Consider the following 13,970-nt stretch of genomic DNA (forward strand, 5'->3'; position numbering starts at 1 on the left):
TCTGCTCACGACCAGAGTTTGATCCCCAGTGGAAGCTGGGTTTTCAGGTAGCCGGCTCCAGGTTGACTCAGCCTTCCATCCTTCCGAGGTCGGTAAAATGAGTACCCAGCTTACTGGGGGGGGGGAAGTGTAGATGACTGGGGAAGGCAATGGCAAACCACCCCATAAAAAGTCTGCCGTGAAAATGTTGTGAAAGCAAAGTCACCCCAGAGCCGGAAATGACTGGTGCTTGCACAGGGGATCTTTCCTTTTCCTTTTTCTGAAGTTACTTTCTCTTCCCAGACTTCTGGATTGTACTGAGATCAGGAGAGGGCAGACTGGTGGAAATGTGATATCTGGGAATAGACAGTGCATTGTGGTTATATAGATATGTAGATACAGGGAGAGAAATAGTGGTGAAAAGTTATCTGAGCTATCAGTGGGAAGCACAAACAAGCAGAGCAGACCCTTGACATACCCTCTCGGGCAGATTAATCTCAGACAAATAACACTCCTGAAATAGTGAATACTGGTTCCTTTATTAAAAGCATCATAATAAAGCAATGTTTTTTCTTTAAACAAAAAGCAGAACTATTTTTTTCAACTGATCACTAATGCCCTACTCATATTGCACACCGGTCTGCAGACCCTAGAGATTGTTTATATATACATAATGTACAATGTTTGACTGTTCAAACTGAATCCAACTGATCATATATTTACAAACCATATATTTGTGTCTTAAGTCTATTCTCTATGTAGTCTTAAAATGCATTAACATGCTTTCAAAATATTAAATACAGGCTCTCATTTGCAGCTGTTTTCAGCCCTGTTTCACTTATGCCTCAGCGGATTTCCTTTCACATTCTGAGTGAATTTGGGGGTGGGGGGTCAGAAGAGAGACCCACTTCAGTGCAGGCTCAGCACAGTTTAATGTACTGACTCAGTATAAACAAACTGTAATTCACTAGTCCATTTCACAGTGGGGAAAATAATTTTTACAGAAAGGTTGTGTTTTACCTCATCAGAGGCATTCCCCAAGTGTCACGCAGCATCTGTCAGTTGCTGGAAAAGTGTTGTTATGTCAAGCCATTGAGCCACAATATAAGTTCCAAACCAAAGGTAATTGTATAACTTAAACACTCACAAAAACTGCTGTATCACTATAAATAGGCCCAGGCCAAATCTTCTGCTTCCTGTCAGGCTGCCTCTTCCAGCAAGTTAGGGCTGCCAAGTCCAATTCAAGAAATATCTGGGGACTTTGGGGGTGCAGCCAGGAGACTTTGGGGGTGGGGCCAGGAGACATTAGGGGTAGAGCCAAGATCAAGGCCACGTGCCCTGTCCCGAACCCGTGTTAGGACTCCCTTCCTCCCGCCTCCCCCGCCTGGGAGACTCACTTGAGGTTGTCGAGGTTGCTGCACCAGCTGCGCGACCGCCCGAACATGCCGGCAGCTGCCTCGCCTCCGCTCTCTGGCTATGGCCTGGCTCCCCTCATCGGCATCGCCTCTGCTGGCCCTGTACTGCCATTCGGCCACCACACACAGCTGCCCAGCCATGGAAGGAGCCGCGCGGGACACACCAGGAAACATAGTCCCCGAGGAGACGCCGCCCGGCAGCCAGAGAGGACACAAGGACTATGAGTCCCAGTGTGCACCTCGCAAAGGGAGGCCAGACTGGAGCAAATAGCAGGCCAGTGGTGGGCAGGTCTTTGTGACCCGGAGGAAGGGAGGAGCCTGAAGCCTGCAAGGGGGGCAGGCAGGGAAAGAGTGTCTCTGTTTGAGAGAGTGGCACCAAAATTGGCGCTGTTCCAGATTTTTGGAGAGCGGGGGAGGAGGCTGCTAATTCAGGGGTCCCCCGCCAGGGCGAGGGGGTTGGGAAGCCTACAGCAAGTGGTGCTTCCAATTCAGCCACTATTACACATAAAACACATTTGTGTATCAGGGTATTTTTTTTTTAGGGGGGAGGGGGTGGCATTCACCAGTACTGAGTGCCAGTGAGGTATCTATCTCCCCAGTCCTCATGGGGGAATTGACATAATTCTAAATATGAGAATCAGAACCTTTTTTAAAAACACACATACATGAAAGCACTGCTTCTATTTATCTACCTAGGCCCTATGCAGCAAGTAACCATACAGGGAACAGAAGCTCTTCTCTATGTGTCTCCTTCAGGAAAGGTGCCTTGCAAGGAGTTTGGTATAATCCTGGACCAGGACATTAAAGACAATGCCTCAAGATTATGGGCTTGGGGGATGAGACGGAGATCAGCAATCCTGTGATATCACATCCTAGTCAGCTTCTCCAACTTCTCCCTTTCCTGTGAGGAAATTTTTTCAATTTTTTCAATTTTTCAATTTAAATTTCCTTTGTATCATTCCCCTTTGCTGCTTTTTTTCTGACTTTATACTATTTGTGGGTTATCTTATACCACTTTAAGGCTACTTTATACCACTTATTCCCTACTTCATACCACTCGTACCAACTGTTTGAGCCTAACTGACAGTTATTATATTCTGCTCAATATACAAACACCTTGCAAAATTGTCTTCAAATTTTTCTAATAATTAAGAATAAAAATCCATTAAGACTCAAAGGAGGGTGCAAGCTGACAGCAATCCCATCCTTGTCTCAATCACAAACCAATCTCTGGCCTTTAGTGCCTTTATAAGCAACAATCAGTGTTTCTCCTTATATCCACACTATAAGATAAAAGAAGTGTTGTCCTAGACCATTCACCTCAATTGCAGACAGGGGATCCCCCTAGCTTGAAGGCCCTCCAAGAACTTCAGAGTTATCAGAAATTAGGGGCAGGGGGGAAATGTCTACTGGGCACTCCATTATACCCTATGGAGGGTGGTTCCCATAAGGTATAATGAAGAATTGATCTGTGGGTATCTAGGGCTAAGGGGGCTGTTTTTTTGAGGTAAAGGCACCAAATTTTCAGAATAGCATTTGGTGAATTTCCTCACCCAGGTTTCAAAAAGTTTGGACCAGGGACTCCAATTTTATGAGCCCCCAAAGAAGGTGCCCCTATCCATTATTTCCAAATGGAGGGAAGGCACACAGTCCCTTTAAATGTGATGGCCAGAACTCCCTTTGGAGTTCAATTGTGCTTGTCACACCCTTGCTCCTGGCTTCACCCAGACCTCGGATTCAGTGGGAGCTCACAAGAGTGCAGCTCCTGAATCTTTCTGAGAGTTCCACCTCCTCCTTCGCACCTTGTCCACTGAATAGTAGGTGCAGCTGCATAACAATCCCTGGATGAGCTATTTTTCTACAAAACAACCCCTGGGTCCACCTCCAAAATCCTCAGGTATTTCTTGAGTCAAAACTGGCAATCCTATCCACCTCTGCCACTTGCCCTAGACTTAACAGTACACCATTTCCCACTGAAAAATGATATGCAGCCTGGAGGTCAGTTGTGACTCCACTAGAACACCACCATTCACCTTGAGGTTGATAACTAGCACTTTCTCAGTTAAAGCACCTCTCTGTATCTAATGTATTCAGTTTTAGGTGTTAGGTAAAAACATTTTGTTTTGTAGGCCTTTGGTATAAGAAACATCTAGGGCTTTGCTTTTCCTGTCTGGGGTTTTAAATGTGTCTGTCAAGCTGGCCAAAAGCCATTACCTCATTGTGGTATCCCATCCTTCCCCCACTTTAGTGGGGACCATCCAATAATAGGGAATTGCCAAGATACTGCTTTAATTGATCCAGTCACTTACAACAGCTAATTTATAATCTTAATAGCCACAGTCTAGCCAGGCAGGCAGGCAGTCAGTCAGTCAATAATCACTTTCTCCTACTTCAGCCCAGAGTATAGGTCAGCTTTCAGGCATGGTGCTTTCCCCGTTAGCTACTGCCTCAGACCTAGGGTTGCCAGCCTCCAAATGGGGAGATACTTCTCCATGAAGAGTACTGTAAGACCTTGGTCATTTGAATGGTGGTGTATACAGGATACCTCTTTGATAAAGTAAATGGTTTTATATGTTGGAGTTTCCGTCAGACGCTAACCATGACCAGTGTTAAATATGGAAGTAATCTTTGAACATAATTGAAAAGTATCTAACATATAAGAAAAATCAATAGGAGTTACTTTGAAATTGAAATTCTACAAACCGCTAATAGCATCTCCTGTTCGACAATACCAGCACAGGCACTTTAAGTCAATCCATGGAGGCAAGGACTTGACGTTTTGACACCTGAATGCATAGGAAGTGTTTTTGGAAATCCCTCGGGACAGACTTTTGAATGTTTGAAAATATAGGATGAACATATGTATTGGAGGTTTTGTATAACCATTGGCACTTTAAATTATTTATGCACTTGAAGAAGTAGAAATTACAATATGCAGTGTTTAAAATTCTTTATTTAAGTTCATTTGTTATTATTCCACAGTTTGGTGTTTTTGCTAGCCTCCAGGTGAGGCCTGGAGATCTCCTGCTTTTACAACTGATCTCCAGCTGGCAGAGATCAGCTCCCCTGGAGAAAACAGCTGCTTTGAAGGGTGGACTCTATGGCATTGTACCATGCTGAGGCCCCTCCCCTCCCCAAACCTCACCCTCCCCAGATCCACCCTTCAAAATCTTCAGGTATTTTCTAACACAAAACCGGCAAACCTACTCAGACCACAGTACCTTTCCACTAAGTTAAGCCCAAAATCCTCTGACTTGGCAGGCTGCTCTGCTTCACAACTGTCAAGTCCGCTACTTCTTCCTACTTCTGGGCCTTTTATGCCCCTTTTGGCAACACTGACTGTTGACTTCCTTTGTTGAAGCCTGAAAAAGCTCTTTCTGTCAGCGACACCTCTACACCAAAAGGGGCCATTGCCATAGGGAGCTAGTACTTGCTGTTATTCCTCCTGTCTGCTCCTTACTAGGGGTGTGTAAAAAAAAAAAATCGGAAATAATTGGATTCAGAAATATACAGGACCAAAATATTCAGAATACTGTATATTTCCGAACACCAGTACTTGGAATAGCCATATATACGACAGATGTACAACTATTTCCGAATATACAACCCCATTATACCCTATGGTGAAATTAATGCCAGAATAGGGTATATTGGAAGCCACCTGGAAGGGAGGGGGTTTGAGGGAAAGCCCCAAATTTGCAGGGGACTTTCCCCTACAAACACCACAAGTCCCAAAAAATTAGGCCAGGGGGTCCCATTCCAGGGGAACTCAAAGAGGGTGCCCCTATCCCAAATTATACCCTATGGGCCAGTGAAATCAATGGCAACATAGGGCATAATTAGAGGCTACTGGAGGGCAGGGGGTTTGAGAAAGAGCCCCCAAAACTGCAGGGATCCTGCAAGGGACTCCCCCCTACAAAACCCCCAAGTCCCAAAAAGATTGGGCCAGGGGGTCCAATTCCTGGGGCACCCAAAGCCAAACCTAACTTCACACCAGAGAATCTCTATGGTAGCCAAATGCACTACATCCATCTATCTACTCTATGAGCCCTGCTGGCCTGGAACCAATATAAACTTAGTTGCCAACGTCATTGCCATACAAAACACAATCTGCTCAAGGTCTGCTCTGCAGACCTGGCTGCAGCAAACCCAGATGCCAGCTCTCCAGCCCTGCCCCAAACAATGTGGGGAGAGCTGGCCATGCACAACAAGCATGCTGGTTCTGGGTCTCTACAGAACACGCAATCTACAGATGCCAGCTCTCCAGCCCTGCCCCAAACAACACAACTCTCAAACAACAGAAGCGGTGGACAGATCCAAACAGATCACTGAGAAAAGGCCAAGAACTCAACTGTTTAAAAAGTGACCTTTTTAACAATAAAAAACCTCAGGCCAAATCAGCCAACAACACCACACCCCCCCCCCCAAAAAAAAAACAGAACCAGGAAAAGGGACAACAGGACACGACGCAAAACCAACAGCAAAAGATCCAAATCACTGAGAAAAGGCCAACAAACTCAACTGTTATAAAACAATGAAATGAAAATTAACAATGAAAATTCGGCCAAACAGGCCCCCCCCCCCCGCAAGAACCAGAAGAGAAAAGGAACAACAGCAGCACAACACAGCAGCAACGAATCAAACACAGAATCCTTTTAAATCAGTAAAAAACTTGACTTTTAACAATACAGGAACTATACCAACCCCTCCCCCCCCACAAAAAAAACCTTCACCCTAACCCCAAGAAATCCAAGCCACCCAAATCAGGAAAAGTAAAAGGACACCACTTTTAAAAGTCCTCTCACTAAAGTAAGATATAGGCAAATTGGCAACCCCCCACCCCCAACCCAGGCCCCCACTGCCAGCAGAACCCCCTAACCCTAACCCCAAATAAGCTACCCAGTACCCACCCACCCAAATCTGGATAAGTAAAGGGACTCTGAGTCTTAAAAAGTCCTTTTACTAACTAAAATAAAAACAAGAACCCCAAGACTGTCTTACCTTAGATGTCTTCTCTTCTTCAGGCAGGTCAGGCAAGGCTGAGAGAGAGCAGCAGCAGCTGAGGCCAAGGGCCAGCGCAGCACAATCTCTTTCACACACCAACACGAACACAGCAGCAATGGAATGGAGTCCAGCCAGGCAGACTCCATAAAAAGGTTCTCTGGACCTACACAGAGCAGTTTTAAAAAATACCACTGCTCTGTGATTGGCCAGAGAACACTGTTTACTTGGATACCCAAGTAAACAAAAAGAACAAAAGAACAACAATGTTGCTGATGGCTGGGGGATTAGCCCAGCCATCAGCTACCCAACAGCCCTGCAAAGCATGCATTTGCAATGCATTTTGCAAATGCATGCTTTGGATTGGCTGCTGGGGCTCCTCTCCCCCTCCCTCCCTGACCCCAGGGAGGCTATGGGAGAGGTGGGAAAAGGCTTCCAAAGGCAGAAAAGGAGGCAAGCAGCTCCCCTGAGGCTGCAGAAGCTCCTTTCCCGCCTTTTCTATGGACTTCCGTATACTTCCGAATATTGATTCGGAAGTATATGGGGAGCCATATACGGGGAGCCATATAATGGCTTCTAATTGGATTCGGAAGTATACGAATCAGGGGTGATTCGGAGGTTTCTTCGATTTGGCTGAACCGAATGCACACCCCTACTCCTTACTTATCCATCTTTGGGGACCCATCTTTGTGCTTTGCAGCTATGCTACTGCCTGCCTTAGGACTACCTTCATGGTCTTCTTTCCCTTCCCAAGCATTATGATACTCTGGCTTGTGATGCAGCAGCTGGATTACTGCTGTAATTTTCAGCCTGGGTTTTAGATAAACCCACAATCAATTTCAACTTTTGTCAATGTCTTTTCATTGTAATTATTGTATCTGAGACCTATTGAGTTCTATGCCATCTCATGATATATGGGCTAAAAAATACAAACTAAAATAGTTTGTGTCCTTGAAAGAAGTTTGAAATACCTGTTTTGAAAACCAGTGACCTCTTGTAACTGACCTGTGTAGAATGACCAAATGCACTGGGCTCCTGTACTTTTAATGTTATTATTCAGTCACACAGTCGAGTCCAACTCTTTGCGACCCCAAGGACAAAGTCACTCCAGGCCCTCCTGTCTTCTATCATCCTCTGAAGGTGTGGGTAAACTGAAAGTTTTAATAGGTGTGGGTAAACTGAAACGCTAATTGATTTTGCTTATACTTCAGAAGTAAGAAAAGCTGCACTTGTTGAAACTTTCTATTCTGGGCAACTATTAAAGTTCCACATGATTTTGCAACTATTGCAACTCACCATAACTTCCAGGAACTTAAAGAACTTTGAGCTGTCTGCCTGAAGACCAAACTATGCAAAACAGCAGGATATGCTGGATCTCTCAGGATATGTTGCTGGTGGACTGGGTTCAACTTGTGGTTTATAGACTGTCCAGGTTGGGAAATTCCTGGATATTTGGGGGTAGATCCAGAGGAGGGACCTCAGCTTGACATAACACTATATACCCTTCCCTCAAAAGCAGCCATTTTCTCCACAGGAGCTGATCTCTGTAGTCTGGAAATTGGTTGATAATTCCAGATCTCCAGGCCCAACCTGGATGATGGCAACTATAAAATTGTAGAGATATACATTAGGACCACTGTTTTGACCAATAGCTCAAAGTTAGGGCCCTGTTACATTTCAAAGTTTTTAACTCTGATCCTTTTTTCTTTCTTTAACAGCACTGAGAAAAAGTCACCAGGAACCCCCTTAAATGCATATGCTCAAGTCCATCTACAAGATGTTCTCAAAAAAATTCGAGAAAGGACAGCTGCATACAAAGAAAGGCTTAAAGATCCAGTCCTCTCCTCACCTGAAGTCAGTCCAACAGCTTGTAAGTGCACTGAGTTCCATATATGTTCTTATAAAAGTTAAGATGAAAACTGAACTGTCATATACACATCTAAAATGTTTCAAAACAATAAACTAGCATTGGAAGCAAGAGATTGGTTTAAACTATATGGCTGCCAATTTTATTCACTCTTTGTGAAATTGTCAGTTCTGAGAACCTGGTCATAGAGATCAAGGCTTCATAACCTGAAACTCTATTAAGCCAAACTCACTGTGACCAATCAGGTGATCAGGATAGGGTTGCCAAGTCTAATTCAGAAAATATCTGGGGACTTTGGGGGTGGAGCCAGGAGACTTCGGGGGTGCAGCCAGGAGACTTTGAGGCAGAGCCAGACTTTCCCATTTTCAAAATAAATGCATAAAAATTCAGCAGTGCAGTTCACTTGAATAGTCATCATTTCCTCATCCCCCAATAGCTGCAATTCTAGTAAATGAAAGTGTAAACACACAAAAAGCAGCCAAAATGCACAGAGTTTGCAAGCTGACATTTTTGTGGTCTCACTGGGACTTTATTCACAGGAACTACTGTTCTTCAGCCTAACACAGGCAAACAAGAGAAAGGTGGAGTTTCCCTCTATCCCATAACAGGCTCCTATACAAAGACTCTGAAAACAATGACAAACAAGCACAGAGGCAGACACACACTATTACTGTCTCCCCTACAAAGACTTCTGAAAAGTACTCTCTCTCACTCACCCACTGGGTCTGGTTCCTCCACAACAATTACAGGGGCCAAGCTGCTCTCTCTCTCTCTCTCTCTCTCTCTCACACACACACACACAGTGAAAGAAAGGCAAAACAAAGGGAGGGTCTGCTTCTACCCTTCCCCATGTACTTCCTGCTCAAATTTAAAGGGGCACACACACACAAAGAGGCATTTTAAAATGGGACCTGTTTGCAGGTTTCTTAACCTGTGGGAGCTCTAGAGGTACTAGTAGCTGTTGGGGTGTGGCTTCCCCCCGCTGGCCAGCTGGCTGCGGGTGGGGGGAAGCCTTTAAAATGGGAGGATCCCCCGCTGGGACCTGGGACCTGGGAATTGGGAAGCCTAGATCAGGAGCTACCTATTTTGTCCTTACAGTCCAAAATAGATGACACACACAGGTTGTATTTGGCCAGGCTGATTACAGGTTGAAGTTGTCTAATTGTCCACAATGTTGAACGTGCTAATTTACAGTCTGATCTGTATTGCCTTTAACCTAATTTTTTGGACTCCAGTCCACTGACATTAAGAAAATAAGATCATCATAAATCGACCACAGCTTCAGCATCTCTAGGCAGAAGACTTTTGATTGTTTTTGAATTCTTAATTCCCCAGCTAGGATTACCTAACACAAAGTTTTTCATACTTTCCACTTTTAGGGAACTCTTTTTAGATGTGTTTATAATGATTGTGGAAAACCATTATTGCAAATCAGATCCTCAAACCACATTTTTTTGCAGTCATTCATTATTTCCAAAATAATAATCTAAGAACTTGGCTATTTAAGGTTAGGCATACACAACTTGTCAGCCACCAAACTGTTAAACTTGTCAAAGCAAAGAAACCTGACATATTGAGTAGATAATTTCAGGCACTGAGTATTCATAGTTATTTATATCTTGCTCTTCTTCCCAATGGAGATACAAAGTGGTTAAAAATGCAGACAAAAAAAGACAAGAAAAGAAAACAGAAAATGGAGGGAATGACGTCTGAGTACTAAGCAGGTCTTAACTCTCCTCTAACTAGCTCCAAGATAAGATCCAAAGGTCTGGAGCTCTTCAGTTCATGCCTGTTGGAATGTCCAGGCCTTAAATACCTGTTATTATAGTGTAGGCAGCTTTGAATTTGATAACATTACTGTATTGCTCCCTTTTGTTCCATATAGAGGAAGGGATCTCAAGGGCCATCTAGTCCAACCCCCTGCACAATGCAGGAAATTCATAAATACCTTCCCCACACATATACATCCCCAGTGACCCCTGCTCCATACCTTGAAGATGGCAAGACCCTCCAGGATCCCTTGCCAAACTGGCCTGGAGAAACATTGCTAACTGACCCCAAACTGCCAATCAGCATTTTCCTGGGAGTGTAAGAAAGGGCCACAAGAACTAAGCATCAATGCAACCCTTCCTGCCCTCTTTCTCATGATCCACCTAATTCACAGACCTGATGGATCACACTGTTGTACAGCATGAACTGATAAAGCACCTACATTGCATCCAGCAGTCACCACTCACCAGTGGTAGCCTGGCTGGGAAATTCATGGAAGCTATTTTGCCATTACTAGTCTAAGTAAAAGAGATGTGGTTCCTCAGAACACTCTTCAAAACACAATGTTTAAAGGGATTATTGGTGTTAAGGCAACTATATTATTCATACCTAAACAATTTTTCAACATCTGCATTAATGAGGACCAAAAGTGTATCTGAGTAGTCAAAAGCTTACATGTGACTCCAAGAAGGAAATATCTGCTTTGAAACAGAGTGAAATTCAGGCATAAAAGCTACCTTTCATTTTCACTACAGAATACAGTTTTGTCAAGTAGAATTCAAGAAGCTGCAGCACCTGAAAACAATTCATTATTCTTAATTAATAAAATAGACCTATATTTCTTAGTCTGCACCAAAGACAATCGGAAGTATATAGACCACATATTCTGTAGTTCACTAGGAATGGTATCTATAATTCTGCTGAGCTGAGTTGAATAGCTTGGACAAATTTAGTAGCACGATTAAGATAATGAAAGTTCATTTTTTAATGTTTGCCAAGAGAAGACAGAAATTTCAGACGTTAACTATTTCGTCTATGTAATTCTACACAAGTACAAAATCTTTTCCCTCTCCTTTGATTGGCAATTTTGGTTTCCCTTGCTGAGATGAATTTATTCCTCAGGACAACTATGAGAAATATATTTCATTTCTTTAAGCAATTTATATTCTGCCATCTGCTTTAAAAGGAGGGCATTTAAGGTGGTACACTTAAGGTGGCTTTCAAGTAATATCAACAAACACTAAAAGCATTAGCTGATAAAAATGACAAATCCATAGTATAAAAGAAATAGCATGAACAACAATAACAAGCATATAAGCCAAATCAATGAAAACCAATGTGAAAATAATATTCACTCTACATCACAGACCTGGTAGAACACATACCTAAAATGGCAAAAACAGCCTAAACTGGAGGAGGAAAACATTTCTGGCCATCTCTGCCATCTGGTTATTTAGTAGTAGTGATGGATCTGGGAGCATCCTTAACCTATGAACCTGATCCTTCAGCCTCATTCACAATGGATTGTTTATCTATTCCCAAATCAGCTTTAGCCTTCAGTCTACACAACTCCCACAACCAGTCTCTCAATGTTTCCAAGTTGTATATCAGTTGTGTACAGACCATAGCTGTTCAAGAAGGTGGAAGTGGTATTGCAGATCTGACAGCACCGACAGGACACAAAATAAGTTGTGTCCCCTGCTATATTTTGTGGCCAAAATGATGGTACAGATTTGTGTAGTGCTTTCAAGCAAAATCTGTGAAAATACAGAACTAATTCCAAGCAACACAACCATCACCAACATAGTGTATGTACATTGTGGTTGGACTCTTGTGATCACTCACTGGATAGTGCCTATTGGTTAACATCCATGACAAGTAAGATGACTTTCATGGTAGGAACACTTTAATGTTTACTATTTTAAAAAATCTACATTTAAAAATAAGCATCCGTATGTGTAGGTTTTGTATAGCTGTTATTGGGTTTGAAATAAAATAGGGTGAGCAAGCAAGCAATCATTCACACACACACACACACACACACACACACACTTGGAAAGGTTGTTTGGGAAGCAATCTTAGCAGGCCTGCTTAGAAGCAAGTCCCATTTTATGCAATGGGCTTAATATCAGGACAATATTTTTAGGATCATATCCCTTGTTTTCTAAATTAGAAATGAAATTCACTAAATCATAAACCCCACCATACTATCTAGACAATTTCATTTGTAGTCCTTGCCTTTTTAGGGTGATGTTCTATAGCTAGAAATTAAAATGGGATTGAATAGACATTTTGCAGTGTGGTGCCTCTCATTAGTTATCAAGCTGACAATACTGCATCAGGGCAAGTGCCACGGCCACACTTGTTGTTCCAAGAAGATAATTAATCAAAAGGACTTGGGTCCAGACAAGGCAGTCCCACACATGCAAGATTTCTGCCTGCAGATCCTGATTCCCCCCTCCTCTGGCAACCCAAAATGCTCCCCAAAATCCTTTTCTTGGAAGACAGGCGATACCTTGGAGCAGGATTAGGAGACATTTTGAGCTACTGGGGAAGGGAGAATACAGAAAAATTTACCTCTGTGGGTGAAAATCCTTGTTCCTATGGGAATGTTAATCTGGAGCTAACCTGTCTTTTTTCACATTTTATAGGCAGATGCACATATTAGTGTTGATTTCACCCCGTCAGCCCTCTTTTGAAATATAAACTTTTCTCCCACTTAACAGAGGCCGCCAATGAGTGGATGTTAAATAGTTTACTGTAGCTTCAGAGGTCTTTATTATGGAAAATATATATTAAAGGATGTCTCTTTGAAATCCTGGCCAGCACCCAAAAAGGAAGTCCCACCTCCTCCACCAAAAGAAGAAGAAAAGAAAGAGGTGAAAAAGGAAGAAGCTGCTGTACCAGAGGAAGAGCACTATTGTGACATGCTATGTTGTAAATTCAAGAGGCGACCCTTTAAAGAATATCTGAAGAAAGCAAAGCTACCACAAAGTATGGATCCATTGACAGGTAGGCAGAATGCTTCCTCACAGGAAAAGCTGCTGTAGATGGGATGGAACTGTTGACGGCTTATCAAGGATTCATAGAGCCTGTGAAAACCTCAGAGAGAATATTAAGCCAGGAAAGGTATGTTGGTAGATATGGGCATGAACCAGCTCATGAATCTCTGTTTGTCATGAATTTTGGCTGATTTGTAGTTTGTGAACTGAGGTTCATGAACTGCAGTTCAGCCATGAACTTCCATGAACTTTTAAGGTAGATCATGAAGGTTCATGGGGAGCAAAAAAAAAAAGCAGGGGTTTAAACTCCTGCTTTCTTCCCCCTGCAAAAGCTGCCAAAACAGACTGAGCAGTGAGTGTGGTGCAAAAATAGCTATGAAACAGCTGTTTAAAGAGGCTTTGTTGGGTTCAGTTCCAAGAAATTTAAACTACTACTTTTTGGTCCCCACAGAAAGCCATGGAGAGAGAAAGCAATGGTTTAAATGGCTCTCAGCCATTTAACGCACTGCATTCTGCCGTCTGCAGCTTTCCCTGAAAGTGTGGCTTAAATGGCTAATTGCTATTTAAACCCCTGCTTTCTGCTCACCATGAAAAACGTTGAGGAACAGAAAGCAGGAGTCATGAATCCATACAACCAGTTTGGTTCACAAACCATCCTCCCAGTTTGTGCAGATTCATGTTCAGACATGAATCAGAAGTTTGTGCCCATCTCTATATGTTAGTATGAGTAGCTCACTAAATTCATTACTAAAACAAAGCATCTGTAATTCCAGACATTAATTCAGTCCAGTAATTTTCAGCTTTTGCAGCCTATATTTTACCTTTAATTTCACTTTTAAATCTTGGGATTGGCCATAACTCCTGACAACAAACTAGGGATACATGTAACATGTGCCTGGGGTTTTATGCAACAATATAATGCATACATATTAGCAA

The 13,970-nt window shown here is 42.9% G+C and overlaps 1 protein-coding gene across 1 annotated transcript in view; it reads left to right on the plus strand.

Moving 5' to 3' along the window:
* CNGB3 (cyclic nucleotide gated channel subunit beta 3) overlaps positions 1–13,970 on the plus strand; it is a 107,932-nt gene that overhangs the window by 37,286 nt on the left and 56,676 nt on the right. The window contains exons 3-4 of the mRNA XM_060244331.1: positions 8,114–8,265; positions 12,859–13,044. Of these exons, the coding sequence (XP_060100314.1) occupies positions 8,114–8,265; positions 12,859–13,044 (338 nt within the window). The remainder of the gene's footprint in view (positions 1–8,113; positions 8,266–12,858; positions 13,045–13,970) is intronic.

Source organism: Heteronotia binoei, chromosome 7 (genome assembly GCF_032191835.1).
Source record: "Heteronotia binoei isolate CCM8104 ecotype False Entrance Well chromosome 7, APGP_CSIRO_Hbin_v1, whole genome shotgun sequence".
Taxonomy (NCBI): Eukaryota; Metazoa; Chordata; class Lepidosauria; order Squamata; family Gekkonidae; genus Heteronotia; species Heteronotia binoei.